Here is a 15,152-nt window from a genome sequence, read left to right on the forward strand (position 1 = left end):
TGTGTGTGTGACAGTCTCTCCCCCATGCCAGGAAAGACACGGGTGTTGCTGTGTGTGTGGGACAGTCTCATTCTCTCCCCCTGCGACAGGAGGGACAGGGAGGATGTTGCTCTGTGTGTGTGTGTGTGTGTGTGTGAGACAGTCTCTCCCCCGTCTGTCTCGCTGTCACACCCCTCTCCTGCCCACCTCACTCGCCCAGACCCGAACCCCCGCCAGCCCGGGCCCGCGGCCAGGGCCAGTTGGCGCACGCGCCCAGCAGCGGGTGGGGCTGCGTGCGAGCGGCTGCCGGGGTGCGCGCGCGGGCGCGTCAGGTGCTGTCGCCGGGCGGGGAGCTCGCTCCCTCCCTCCCGCCCTCTCAGCCGCCGGCCCCCGTTGGCTGCCGGTGACAGGCGGAGCCGGCCCCGCGGCTGCCCGGCATGACGAGGGGCGGCTGCGCCCCGGCCCCCGCTCACTAGCCCGGCCGAGCCGCGCAGGCGGGCCCGGGGAGCGGCGCGCCATGCGGCTGTGCGGGGCGCTGCTGAAGAGCCCCATCCCCAAGCAGATCGAGCACTACTCGCGCTTCTCCCCCTCGCCGCTCTCCATCAAGCAGTTCCTGGACTTCGGTGAGTGGCGCCCCGCGGGGGTGTCAGCCCCAGCTGCCCTCGCAGCGGGACCCCCCCGGGCCGCTCGGTCTCTCTGGGCTGGGGGGGGGGGGGATGCGCAGCCGCCCGGTTGGGGGGCGGGGTGGCACCGGCACCGCCTGGCTGGCTGGGGGGGGGCTGAGCGGGGTGATGCGTGTCGGGCACGTGCTTCGCCACGGGGCGGTGATGGGCCCAGCCCCGCTGTGGGTGCGGGGGCCCCTCTGCCTCTAGCCTCCGCTGGGCAGGGTGCGCCGCCCGCCCAGGTTGGAGGCGCCCGCGCCGCCGCCGCCGCCGCCGCGCACGGCTGAGCCGTCGCCTCCTTGCTACGCGGGCTCCTGCGTCCCCCGTGGCAACGGCCGCTCTCCTGCGCCTCCTCCGCCTGGAAAACTTCTCCTGGGTTGTTCCGGGTGCTCCCCGGAGCCGGCCCCGACAGCGGCACGCCCCGGCTTGGCCTCCGAGCGGCGCCTCTGCGGGTGTGGCCGGAGCTAGGAGTCTGCGAAGTGCTCGGCGGAGGAGGGTTGCAGAGGCCTGGCGGAGGGTTACTGTTGTTACTGCAGCTGAGGAACCTTGAGAGCTGGAGGGGGTCAAGGGGGACAGAGAAACTGGCTGCGGGGAGATGTCCTACATGAGACGGGGAAGAGATGGGGGCTACTTTTTCTGTGACTGTGTGGGCTGTCTTCACTGCAGTGCTCTCTCGAGTTACCTGCACTCCAGTTCGCTCCTCCGGAGTTAGCCTAGCTCAAGTGAGAGCAATCACACGGCAAGCTGTACAGAGTGACTGTATTATCTGCACAGAGTGCTGCATCCTCATTGCATTACTGACTCAAGCAGCAGCAGCAGCACTTGACTCTTTTTTAACCCATGCTCCCTGAGTGGCCAGCTAGCTTGGGTTTAAAGCACCACTTAAATTGAGCTGGAGATTTGTGTGTGTGAACAAGAATTGGGTGAGGGTCACACTTGAGTTGTGTCTCATGCTAACGCTGCGGTGAGGACAAGCCTTATGTCTGTGCAGGTGGTTGGTAGCAAATATCCTCTTCTCTTCAATTCCTTGAGACCTGTGAGTGGAGTTGTGCCTTTGACTCTAACTCAGTGTGCAGGGTAATGGGCTTTCGTTCCTCTTGGTACTGCTTTAAAAAGATCTCTGCTTAACTTAAAGATGATCTGCAAAGAATTTTTTAAAATTGGGCTTGTGCTCTCAAACTTCTTCATTTTGTACAATAAAGATCATTTGAAAGGATTTTTCTCTGTTTGCTGTTTGTATTGGATATATCAGGAATGTTGAGTTAGTTCTTCCTTGCTTTTGATGATGGACTTCTGGGGCCTTCAGTATGTTCGTTGAAGGTATTTGAATCCTTAGCAAAGGCTTCCTTTTTCCAAACAATTTATTCATGATTGAAGTTATGTGCAAAAAGACAGTTTTAAATAGTCTCATTTAAAATTTCTTCACCTCTTAGACAACTTTCACTCCCTTGACTCTTCTGATGTTCCCCAAGTAATTATAGTCTTTCAGGCATTTTCTAGGCTTGATTTCCAATATAAAAATAATAAGGGGAGGATGAGGAAAAATGTTTTGGTCCCTTATACACAGTAAAGAAGTAAAATAAAGCACAAAATGATTTTTTTTTTTTGCTGTTTATCTTTAAAATAGCCCCTGCTATATCTCTATTAGCAGTTGAAATTTCCTGTGACAGAAATATTAATTATTTGAAGGGAAACTGTCAGGTATCCATAATAACCCCAGAATTAGGTCTGTGTAAATGGGGTTGGGAACAGAATGAAACAACCTAAAATCAATAATGTTTTGTTGGGACTTAAATATTTCGATATTGTGCATTTGCAACCCAAACAATGAGGTATTGTTCCAATACAATGGTTCTTCAGCTACTACTTTTAGATCTTTCCCTGATTCCCCTCTGCGGACAACCCAGAAAGTCACACAGGCTAACAATGAAAACTGATTGGTCAGTCTGAGTGCAAAATATCTTTTATTGGACTAGCTTCTGTTGGTGAGAGAAAAAAGCTTTCGGGCTTACGCAGAGCTCTTCTTCAGGTCTGGGAAACTAACTCAGGCTATGTCTATACTACAGATTACTTTGGCATAACATATGTCGCTCGGAGCAGAGTTTGAATAATCCACACCCCTGACCGACGTAAATCATACTGACCCAAGCGCCAGTGTGGACAGCACTATGTCGGTGGGAGAACTTCTCCCGCCGACATAGCTAGTGCCTCTCTTGGAGGTAGGATTTATTAAGCCGAAGGGAGCAGGGCTTTGGAGCTGTGCTCCGGCTCCTCTCCAGCTCCAGGCAAAAACCTGCTGCTCCGTGGGCTCCGCTCCAAAGTCCTGGAAGGGAGAGCTCTTTCCTGTCAGCTTAGGCCATGTCTACAGTAGCGATTTTACAGCAACACAGCTATACTGATGCAGATGTGCTGCTGTAAGATCGCTTGTGTAGCTGCTCTATGCCAACGGGAGAGTCTTCCTGTCGAGCGGTAGCTATATAGGCAGAAGAGCATCTCCTGTCAACATAGCGCTGTCCACACTGGCGCTTCTGTAGGTGTAACTTATGTTGCTCAGAGAGGTGTTTTTTCACACCCCTGAGTGACATAAGTTATACTGACAAAAGGGCTAATGTAGATATAGCCTTAGAGCAGGGGTGGCCAACCTGGAGCTCCGGAGCCACATGGGGCTCTTCAGAGGTTAATATGCAGGTCCTTGCATAGGCGCCAACTCTGGGACTGGAGCTACAGGCACCAACTTTCCAATGTGCTACAGGGTGCTCACTGCTCAACCTCTGGCTCTGCCTCAGGCCCCAGCCACACTCCACTCCTTCCTCCAGTGCCTCCGTCCCTTCCCTTGAGTCTGCCGTGCCCTTGCTCCTCCTCCTCCTCCCTCCCCTGTGCCTCCTGCACGCCACAGAACAGCGGATGGCAGCGGACGGGAGGTGCAGGGATGGAGGGTCAGGTGCTGATCGGCAGTGCTGATGGCGGATGAGAAACACTGGGGGCAGGGAGGCAGCTGACGGGGGGGCTGCTGTACTGTGGCTCTTTGGCAATGCACATTGTTAAATTCTGGCTCCTTCTCAGATGCAGGTTGACCAGCCTATGGCTCCGGAGCCACATGCAACTCTTCAGAGGTTAATATGCGGCTCCTTGTATAGGCACCAACTCCGGGACTGGAGCTACAGGCACCAACTTTCCAGTGTGCCAGGGGGTGCTCACTGCTCAACCCTGGCACTGCCACAGGCCCCGCCCACACTCCATCCCTTCCCACCTCCTCCCCTAAGCCTGCCGTGCCATCCACCCTCCTCTCCAGAGCCTCCTGCACACCACGAAACAGCTGATCGGGAGGTGCAGAGAGGGAGGGAGAGGCACTGTCCGGTAGGGCTGCCGATAGGCGCTGGGAGCGGTGGTGGGGAGCTAATGGGGGGGCTGCTGACTTATTACTGTGGCTCTTTGGCAATGTACATTGATAAATTCTGTTCCTTCTCAGGCTCCGGTTGGCCACCCCTGCCTCAGAGCGTCTTCACCAGAAGTGCTACAGCGGTGCAGCTGCTGTTGTGTAGACATAGGGCTTGGCTACATTTGCAAGTTAGGGCGCATTAAATCGGCCCCGGGTGCCCTGACTCCTGACGTGTCCACAGTGGCAAGGGACTTACAGTGCCTGGACTCTGCAGCTGAAGCGCTCCTGGTAATCCACCTCCACTAGAAGCATAAAGCTTGCTGCGCCCCAGCTGAAACGGCTGGGAGTCAGTGTGGACAACGTGTTGCATTACTGCGCTGTTTGGCCTCCAGAAACATCCCATAATGCCCTGAAGTCAAGTGGCCACTCTTGTCATTGTTTTGAAGGGCATGGCTACACTAGAAACTTCAAAGCGCTTTTGTGGGAACGCCCCACGGCTGAGTGAGAGCTCTCCCAGCGCTCCTGGTAATCCACCTCCATGAGGGGATTAGCTCCGAGTGCTGGGAGCCTGGCTACACTAGCGCTTTAAAGCGCTCAGACTTGCTGCACTCAGGGGGGTTATTTTTCACCTCCCTGAGCCAACAAGTTAGAGTGCTATAAAATGTAAATGTAGGCAAGCCCGAACTTGGCTGCAGGTATTCGGATATCCCCTTTCAAAGCTCTGTTTCTGACCGCTGGCATGCTTATCTGCTCCAGGACAAAGCAAACCATTACTGTGGAATGCTGCTGTGCGCGCGTGTGTGTGTGTGTGTGTGTGTGTGTGAGGCGGGGGTCTGTCGCTTTCTGAACTTACAGGACAGCATGCTGACACACTTTCTGCCCCCCAAAACACACGGTCTCTCCCCCCACATACACACAACCCCCCCCCATTTGAAAAGCACACTGCAGCCACTTGCACACTGGGATAGCTACCACAATGCACTGCTCTCTGTGGCATTGCAAGAGCTGCTAATGTGGCCACGCCAGTGCGCTTGCAGCTGACGGTGTAAACACACAGCAGTGTTTTCTCTGCTGCGGACTCTGAAGGCTGGTTTAACTCCCAGCGCTCTACATCTGCAAGTGTAGCCAAGCCCATAGTCTGGGTGTTGTTGCTAAATACAAAGTGACCTGAAGAAGAGCTCTGTGTAAGATTGGAAAGCTTGTCTTTCTTACCAACAGTAGTTGGTCCTTTAAAAGATATTACCTCACTCACCTTGTCTCTCAAATACAAGGTGAAACAGATTGTTTAGTATAAATAGTTCACCTTGAAATGTGTGGTAAGTGGCCCATTAACACCTGTCTAGTCATAGGGAAGAAAGGGTGGGGGAGCAGTTGTGGGGGAGGTTGTGAGCCGGTTACAGATTGTAGTAAGCCATAAATCCACTGGTTAGTCTCTAAGGTGCTACTTGTACTCGTTTTCTTTTTGTTTCTATTCAGTCCATGATTTTTAGTATCTAGCAAAGTTATAAATTTAAGCTCCCAGGCTTGTCTTTTGAAAGTGTTGTGCAGATTTCCTTTGAGGACGAAGACTTGTAGGTCAGATGCAGTGATTGCTATGTGAAAAGTGTTTACCCACCACTGATGTGGTGTTTTTATCTTTTATCATTTTCCTGTGAGAGGTCATTTGTACCTCACCCACCTTGTCTCTCTAAGGCCTTGTCTACACTGCCACTTTACAGTGGCCAGTGCGGCTGGTTCTGGGGCTTTCTCACTGCTGGTATGGCCCTGGGGTCAGCCACACCTGCTGCAGAAAAATTCACGGAGGTCATGGAAAGTCACGGAAGCTGTGACATCCGTGAATGATTTGCAGCCTTAGTTATAGAGAATCCACCATGACCCTTGGTAAACTGTTCCAGTGGTTAATTACTCTCACTTACAAATGTATGCCTTATTTCCAGTTTGAATTTGTTTAGCTTCAATTTCCAGCTATTGGATCATGTTATACCTTTGTCTGTTAGACTGAAGAGCCCATTATTAAATATGTGTTCCCCATTTAGGTACTTTCAGAGTATAAAAACCCCTTCACCTTCTCTTCGGTACATTCAATAGACGGAGCCCCCTGAGTCTGTCACTACAAGGTAGGTTTTCTAATCCTCTAATCGTTTTTGGGTCTCCTCTCTGAACCCTGTCCAATTTTTCAACATCTTTCTTGATTTGTGGATACCAGAACTGGACAGTGTTCCAGCAGAAATGCCAAGTATAGAGGTACAGTACCCTCTCTACTCCTACTTGAGATTCCTGTATTTGTACATCCAAGGATTGCATTAGCCCTTTTGGCCACAGCATTACGCTGGGAGCTCATGTTCAGCTGCTTATCCACTACAACCCTCAAACCTTTTTAGAATCACTGCTTCCAAGTATAGAGTCCCTATACTGTAAGTATAGCCTATGTTCTTTGTTCTTAGATGTATACGTTTACATTGTCATATTAAAACGTGAGTTGCTTGCTTGTGCCTAGCTTACAAAACGGTCCAGATTGCTCTATATCAATACCTCTTCTTTTCATTGTTTATCACGCCTCCCAATTTTTGTGTCATCTGCAGACTTTATCAGTGATGATTCTAGGTCATTGATAAAAATGCTAAATAGAGTAGGGCAAAGAATTAATCCTTGTGGGACCCTTCTAGAAACACACCCGTTCCATGATGATTCTTATTTACAGTTAATTTTTGAGATCTATCAATTAGCCCATTCTTAATCCATTTAGTGTGTGCCAGGTTAACTTGTTCTAGTTTTTTAATCAAAATTTCATGCTGTACGAAGTCAAATGCCTTACAGAAGTTTAAGTATATTACATCAACATTATTACCTTTATCAACCAAATTTATAATCTCATAAAAAAGATAGTTTGGCAGGATCTACTTTCCATAAACCCATGTTGATAGGCATTCATTATATTATTAATCAAGTCCTGTATCAGGCGTTTCATTATCTTGCCTGAGATTGATGTCGGACTGACAGGCCTATAATTACCTGGGTCATCCCATTTACCTTTTTTAAAAATTGTCGTAACATAGCATTCTTCCAGTGTTTTGGAACTTCTCCAGTGTGCCAAGACTTACTGAAAATCATCATGAATGGTTCAGCAAACTCCTTAGCCAGCTCTTTTAGAACTCTTGGGTGTACGTTATCTGGACCTGCTTATTTAAAAATGTCTAACTTTGATAGCTGATGTTTAACAACCTCCTGAGATACCAGTGGAATGGGATTGTTATCATGAGATGCCTACATTATCTACTTTTTTCCAAAATACAGAACATAAATGTTTATTGAATACTTTTGCCTTTTCTGTATTACTATTGATAATTCTTCCATTTCCCTCTAGTAGTGGACCAATACCATTGTTAAGATTCTTTTTTGTATCTAATATACATTCAAAAATTCCTTCATATTGTCCTTAACTCTGCTGGCCATAGTTGTTCCCTTTTGTCCCTTTGCTTCCCTTATCAATTTTCCACATTTCCTAGCTTCTGACTTATCTTTATTACTGTCAGTTTCCTCTCTTTTCCATTTATTAATTTTTTTTGTTTGTTTTATAGCTGCCTTTGCTTCCCCTCTAAACCAGATAGGTTTTTTGACCTTCTTCCCCAATTGTGGCTTTTTGGGTATCTAATAAAGTATTCTTAAACATTCCTAATTATCTTTCACATTTCTCTAACTAAATTCTTCCTCCCAGCTGAAAGGTCATCTTTGTTTTCAACTATGTGAAATTGGCCCTTTGAAAGCACCAAGTATGTTGGAAATAATTTTCCTAATAAGTTTTTAAGGTATATCATGACTCAGTTTCCACACAAGTATTCCTTTATTAGTCCAAAGGCCACTTGTTGCTTACATCCAAAATGTAAATCTAAGCATATACATGCCTATATTCCATATCCTTGCAACATTACAGTTATAAGCACTGACCAAAATATTTACAACAGGATCAGGTGTGGGAGGTACCTTCCCATTGTGGTGTGACTCGAGGAGGAGGGGGGGCGGCGGTTAAGGAATGTTCTGACAAAAAAAAATGTAAGAAACCTTGGGTTTTTCCTTCACTGTAACAAACAACTGATATCATTGCTGGTAATTGAACCTTAGCTAAGGCCAGATGAAGTAATTTTCTTTACCCTGATCAAGACAAGATTAATGACTGGGCCTCTTTCTTCAAGGCTTTCTTATCTCATTTTACCATATTTTTTCTTAACTAGAGAGCTAAGCATTTCTTTATAATAACCTAAACAAACCAAATATTTACTGCACCAGTTACCTAATAAACCATATTTCCTGTAGTTCTGTGACCTCATCCCTAACTTAAATAATATAATACTGGTATTTCAAGAGTCACTACAAGTTTAACACAAACAATCCCCCCCAAAAGAAGGAAATCATAAGAAAGGTCACATGCTTTTGGCCTGTTACTCATGCTAATATCTAAACCTCCCCATCCAGGGCTTAATTTGTCTCTGCGCTTGCCGGGGCTGAGTAAATCTGTGAAAAGTGATATTTGTATGTTTGTTAATATCACTTTTTACAGCAGATTTAGTAGGTAGCTGGGAGGCTGTGAAAAGTGATATTAACATACAGGTATCAGGTTTCATAGCAGCAGACTTAACAGCTAGTAAGTCTCTTATAAAAAGCGACCAAAGAAGCAAAAGAAACAACAAAAAATACAAGAACGTGCAAAACACCTTATTTGTGTTTCTATTCTGTTTAGGTCCAGTAAAGAATAGAGACCACTGTACATTATTTTTATTGAGTGTGCAAAAAAAAATAAACCCTACGTAAGTAAATTACAATGATTCGGACATGTGTATGTTCATATTTATTTGTTTTTCCTAAAATTAAGTATGCCCTTGACCTGTCCATGACTTTTACTAAAAATACCTGTGACTAAAATACAGCCTTACCCATGACTAATGAAGTATTCTGTGATGGGGCACTCTTTCTGAGTGGAATAGAATAGCCATAAGAAAGCAGAATGGAACTTGGACTGAAGCTGAGGCTTGCTCTATATGATTTTAAGAACCAAAGATGGGAGCTCTGGGAGTAGGAAGGATTGGGTCTTACTCCCAACATCTGCTTCCTCCCATCCTCTGCTTGTGTTGTGGAGCATCTCTAGCAGAAATCGCACGACCAATCTGACTTCCTCCACAATGAATTTATTCTCTCCTTCTCCACTTTTGCCATCTTCCTAGGTAACCAATTCTGCTTTTCCAACTTATTGAATCCCATGTCCACAAGCCCAACTGCCTTTTTGCCCACTTTAACTCACTCCTCAACCCCCTACCCTCTTCCTTTATCTCTGCACAGAGTCTCTTGCCAGTTTCTTCCAAGAGTAAATTGACAAAATACAACATGATCCCTCTTCCCTTTCCCTCTTACAATTTTTCTCCACCTCTCATCACAAACACAGAAGTTTGTCATCTGCTGCTCCTGGTGTAATACCTCCTTGTGCCCCACTGACCCCATCCCATTTCCTGATCTCCCCTTTCCCCATTCTCATCCCCTTGCTTACTCTTTTCCTTAATTTGTCAGTCTCCTCTGGCTCTTCTCTACAAAATACAAGAATGCTTAATTCTCTCCCATTTTTAAAAAAAACACCCTTAAACCCACTTCCCTCCCAGTAACCAACCCATCCACCTTATCATTCTTATCTTTAAGATCATGAATGCTCTGTTTACAGTCACTGTTTGGAATTCCTCTACTCCAGTTCTATTCTAGTGTGTGTCTAATCTGACTCCCACCCCTTCTGCTTCACTGAAATCACTTTAGCCAAAGTCTCTGTCTTCTAACCCAGTGCTTCTCAAGCTATCTGATGTGGGGGACCGGCAATTTTTTTCCCAATGTGCGTACAGACTGGCAGGGCTCGCGAACCGGCACCGGTCCGCAGACGACCACTTTAAGTAGCACTGTTCTAACCAAATCTCAGAATCTGTACTCCATCCTCATTGTCCTTGACCTGTTAACTACTGTTGATGCAGTCAGCCATGTTTTCTTAATAAAATTTCATCCTCCCATGGCTTCCATGACTCTTTCCTCTCCTGGTTGTTCTGCCTCTCTGATGACTTCTTTAACAAGTCCTTCAGAGGATCATCTTCACCCCCCTCTCCAACTTTCTCTTAAGTTTCCTCAGATCTCTGTCTTGCTCACCTTCTCTCTTCCCTCTAAACCTTATCTCTGACTAATCTCACCTGTCAACATAAATTCTGTGACAAAGACACAGATCTACCTCTGTACTCCAGTCTTCTTTCCTGTACAGACCAAACTCTGACATCTCCACATGGATGTCTAGCCATCAATTCAAGCTCAGCATGGCTAAAATGGAACTCGTAGTCCTCCCCTCCAACCCCCCCACCTCCTTTTTCGGTCATTGTGGACACCATCACCATCCTGCCTGTCGTTCATGCCCATAACCTGGAGATCATTTTCAACTTGGACCCCTCTCTAGGACCTCCTATCCAGGCTATGTCTAAATCTTGCATATTCTTTCTGCATAATATCTTTGAGATACAGCCTTTCCTATCCATCTACACTGCCAAACTCTAATCTAAGTTCTCATTGTCTTGTGTCTCGATTACTTCTGTCTGCCTTTGACAAATGCAATCATGCTGTGCTCATGTGCATTTAGCTGCTGCAAAGATCATTTTCCTAGCACATCACTTTCACCATGTCATCCCTGTCTCTGCATCCCTCCGCTATCTCTCCCTTTATTCCATCAAACATAAGCTACTTGACTTCACTTTTAAGGCCATTCACAATTTATCCCCACCTTACTTTTCTCTCATGTGCTATTGAAAGGTCAGCTCTTGCATCTTAGCCCTGGATGCCAGCCTCCATCTCCCACTTCTTAAATTTTCAAACAAGTACTTTTGTGCTTTCTCCCATACTGCACTTCATGCTTGAGAGAAGCTCCCCCTAAACATCTGCAAATCTAATGTATTCTCTTTCTTCATATCCCTCCTTAACTCTCCTTTTCCGTGATGCCTACAAAAAACTTGATAAGTTAGGCTGCTGATATGCTGAGACCTCTACCTATCATGCTGACCAGTATTACCTTATTGTTTCCTTGTACTCCCCTGTCTATCTGTATCCATCTATTGTCTCATCTTATACTTAGATTGTAATCTCTCTTGGGCTGAGACCATCCTTTTGGTCTATATTCGTACAGTGCTTAGCTCATTGGGGTACAGGGTACAGGTCTATGACTGGAACTCCTAGGCACTATGTCAGTACAAATAATTAATAATGATAATGTATTAATCCCCAACTCCTAGATAGGAAGTGTGTTCTTAATTCACACTGATATCTTGTCTATAATCAAACTGTAACTCTTTCACTGAACTTGGTTTAAAAGGTAGCTTTTTGCTTGGTGGCTGGATAATATATAAGTGCAGAGGAATAAGAGATCTGAGAGTGGGACTCAGTGTCTGGCAGCCCCCTTTGGGGGGGAAACCTTTCAGAAGCGATGTGCCAAGTCTTCATTTATTGACTCTAATTTAAGTTTCACGTGCCAGTAATACATTTTAATGTTTTTAGAAGGTCTCTCTCTATAAGTCTATAATTTGTAACTGAACTATTGTTGTATGTAAAGTAAATAAAGTTTTAAAAATATTTAAGAAACTTCATTTAAAATTAAACTGAAATGCAGATCTTATTAGTTTAGTGTGATCCTCGCCCTTGCTTTTCCTTGCTGAGTTATCGAGTGTCTGGCACGTATATGGATACTTTAAGCTGCACACAGGCTTCTGAGTGATCAGGTAACTTCTGGCTCCCAGAGGGACAGAGGACAGATTTAATGTGTGAAAATACCTGGTGGCCGGGACTTGGGGCTGGCAGTGGGCTGAGCGGGACTGGCAGATGGAACCCTGACTGGCAGGGGGCCAGTGGCTGGTACCCTAGGCCGGCAGCGGAGCCTCCAGGACCTGTGGCCGAGGCCGGCGGCCGGGACCCTGGCTGGCAGGGGGCCGGCGGCCGGGACCCTGGCTGGCAGGGGGCCGGCGGCCGGGACCCTGGCTGGCAGGGGGCCGGCGGCCGGGACCCTGGCTGGCAGGGGGCCGGCGGCCGGGACGCGTGCCATAGGTTGCTGACCCCTGGTCTAGATAATACTTAGTCCTGCCATGAGTGCAGGGAATTGGTCTAGATCAGTTGTTCTCAAAGCTGGTCCTCCACTTGTTCAGGGAAAGCCCCTGGTGGGCTTGGCTGGTTTGTTTACCTGCCGCGTCCGCAGGTTCAGCTGATTGCGGCTTTGACTGGCCGCAGTTCGCCACTCCAGGCCAATGGGGGCTGCAGGAAGCAGCGCGGGCTGAGGGATGTGCTGGCCGCCCTTTGAGCGCCTTTTGACTGGCTTTGAGAACCACTGGTCTAGATGACCTCTCAAGGTCCCTTCCAGCGCTGTGGTTCTATGATTCTTTGTTCATTTGAGTGGGAACAGTGTTGTCCAATCTCCAAGGGAGTCCCAGTCTGCTCAAAGAGGAATGTTGCTGGTCTCCCTACCAGCTCAGCAAACTGCTCTGGTTTTGATAGTCCCTGCCAGTGTCACCTTGAAGAGGTTCAGGGCCATGCTGCTGGGGTGGGATCATGTGGAACATGGTTAGGATTTTATATTGCCTTAATCTATCCTTGTTCTGAACAAACATAGAAGCCTGTTCCAAGGTCTGAACTAAAAAAGCTTGTCCACAAAGAATTTTTCTGGATAAAGTACTATTTGGTCTTATTGTTCTTTCTTTCAAATGGAATTAAATAAAAGTTTGTTGCTTCACGAAGAGCACTTGGGCGTAATCAGAGAAGATGAATGTATATAATTCGGACATCAGCACATTCCGTTTACCTGGAGCTCCAACAAACACTTGAATTTTGTTATGGCGCCATAGATTTGCTCAGGAAATAAAACTCTTGGAGGGTAAAATGTTTCTGTAAACATTGTAGGTGGAGGTATCTTGACCACTTGAGAAAACTGAGTAATTAGCTAGTGAAGTGCTAAGTAGATCTGCCATTTGGAAGTAAATTACCAAGGTTCCAGGGAAACTGGGTATACACCCAAGTTCTCAGGTTTCTAATTCTTGTTGTGTTTTCTAACTTTTTTCTGAAAGTGTTTTTAAAATAATTTTTAATTACTATTGTAAATGTCATTTTAGCTAGAAGTGAGCAGGCTGAAGTCAGTTCTACGACATAGACCCATTTCACACAGATGCCAATGTACCTTTTCACACCGGAACTGAATTTGGCACAGATTGTTTATAGCCATTACATTTTGTAGCTAGCTAGTATTAATCTTTGTTTTACTTTCAGTTGTGCCTGATACACCTAATAAAGTGTATAATCTTATATAAAAATCCAGACTCTTTGTTATAGTATCTTTCAGTGCCTGAGGCTGAGGCCTATTAAACTGGTTGCAGTAGTTCTAGCTTTCCTTCTTGGCTGCATGGTTTTAAGAGTTACTGTTCTTTAGGAGGTTGCTTTCTTTTTAGCAGATTTTCTTCAGGTGGTTTTTTCCAATAGTTTTTCTACAGGAAATGCATTGTGTTTTTTGTTGCTAAGTGTGATGAAGAGAATCCAAAACATAGCCCTGCTTATCATGTGCATGTATAAAATCTAGACACCCCTCCCCCCCCCCCCCATGCCTGTTTCAAATCCCCTCTGCAAATGTGTTTATCAAGCTGCTCAGTAGGAATTTTGATTGGGACACTATAAGTACTTAGAATGAGGGGACGTTTTAAGAACAGAAGTGCTGAATTCACAACACTGTTATCTCACCGCTCTACGTTCTCTACAGGAGCTGCAACCGTCATACAATGCATTTACTAATTCCTCAGTAGGGATCTCTGCACATGTTTTATTTTCAGACTCTTAATTAAACATGCAGGGATCTGTAAAAACACGTTTAATACATTGAATTTCCGATGTACGATCTTGAAGCCTTTTTTTCTGAAGCAGATTCTTGAATATCTTAGCAGCTTGACTACATCTGAAATGGTATTTTAAAATCTTTATAAAACTGACACTTCCGGACTAAAAAACTGCTGAAAGAATGTTCTCCCTCCCAAAAATATTTATTTATTTATTTATTTATAGTGGACTCTTAATTTTTGTCTGGTATACATAAAATCTGGCCTTTTATTAAGAGTTTTGAGGATCACTCACTAGTAGTATTCACTTGCATACCAACTAGTTGTGCTCCTACAAAATAGACATAGATGAAAAAGGTGAAAGCTAAAAATAATATTAAAAAAAAGTAGTTGAATTGTCTAACTGAATAATGTCTTGGCCTCTGACGTCAGAAGTCTTAGGACTTTTCATACTGAGCTATAGCTGGTGAAGTGAGGCACAGGCGCTGGGTGGGGAGCAAATGTGGTTTTATACCACTTATCTGTCCCTCAGATTTTGGGCAGCTGAATGGGCCAAAACGTGCCCAGTGTAAGTTAAAGTAGCCATGGGGGTTCCGTGTTTTTAAAGAGTGAGTAACTTTAAAAGAAAAATCTTGAACCAACAATTTTAGATGTTACAGTTCCATTGTGCTTAATCAATAAACATGTGACTAAAACATGGGAGGTTCTCCGTACTTAACTATTCGTCACCAAAAAAAACCCACCACCGAGATGAAAGAGAGTTATCACCATGCAGAACCAGAATCAGTCAGTCAGTATGAGAAAGATGTATGCTTCCTTAGCAGACCGAATTCCTCTGATGAGGAGATTGATTAATAGAAATACATTATTCAATACATTGGAATCTGTTTGTTGTTCTGTGGAAAAAGCACTTTACTTGTGCTTGTTAAGTTAGAAATATGTATATATGTACATATAACTCAGCTTTTGACTATAAATTCTGTACAAAAGTTCTTTCTCATTAAGGAACATATTAAATAATAATTCAAAGAAGGTACATCCATCACTTAGAGAAAGTAAAATCTGATTAAGAGTTTGAGGATAACTCACTTGTATTCACTTGAATATAAACTAGTTAAGCTTCTACAAAAATAAACATAGATGAAAAGGTGACAGCTAAAAATAATTTAAAAAATACAGACAAGAACAAAAAATGAAAGGGGAAGAGTTTAATTTATAAATCTTAAAAAAAATCTAAAAATGAAAATACCAAACAAGAAATGTGAG

General features: G+C 45.4%; 1 protein-coding gene across 3 annotated transcripts in view; it reads left to right on the forward strand.

Annotated features, from left to right (window-relative positions):
• The first annotated feature begins 266 nt into the window (after positions 1–266).
• The window catches only part of PDK3 (pyruvate dehydrogenase kinase 3), a 79,658-nt gene continuing 64,772 nt past the window's right edge, over positions 267–15,152 (forward strand). For 2 of the 3 annotated variants that reach the window (XM_073357658.2, XM_078854243.1), the window contains exon 1: positions 267–602. In XM_073357658.2, coding sequence (XP_073213759.1) covers positions 497–602 — 106 coding nt within the window. In that variant the 5' untranslated portion in view covers positions 267–496. Of the gene's footprint in view, positions 603–6,056; positions 6,138–15,152 lie in introns of all 3 variants that reach the window. The other variant, XM_073357669.2, reaches the window with a different exon arrangement.

This window comes from Lepidochelys kempii, chromosome 1 (assembly GCF_965140285.1).
Source record: "Lepidochelys kempii isolate rLepKem1 chromosome 1, rLepKem1.hap1, whole genome shotgun sequence".
NCBI lineage: Eukaryota > Metazoa > Chordata > Testudines > Cheloniidae > Lepidochelys > Lepidochelys kempii.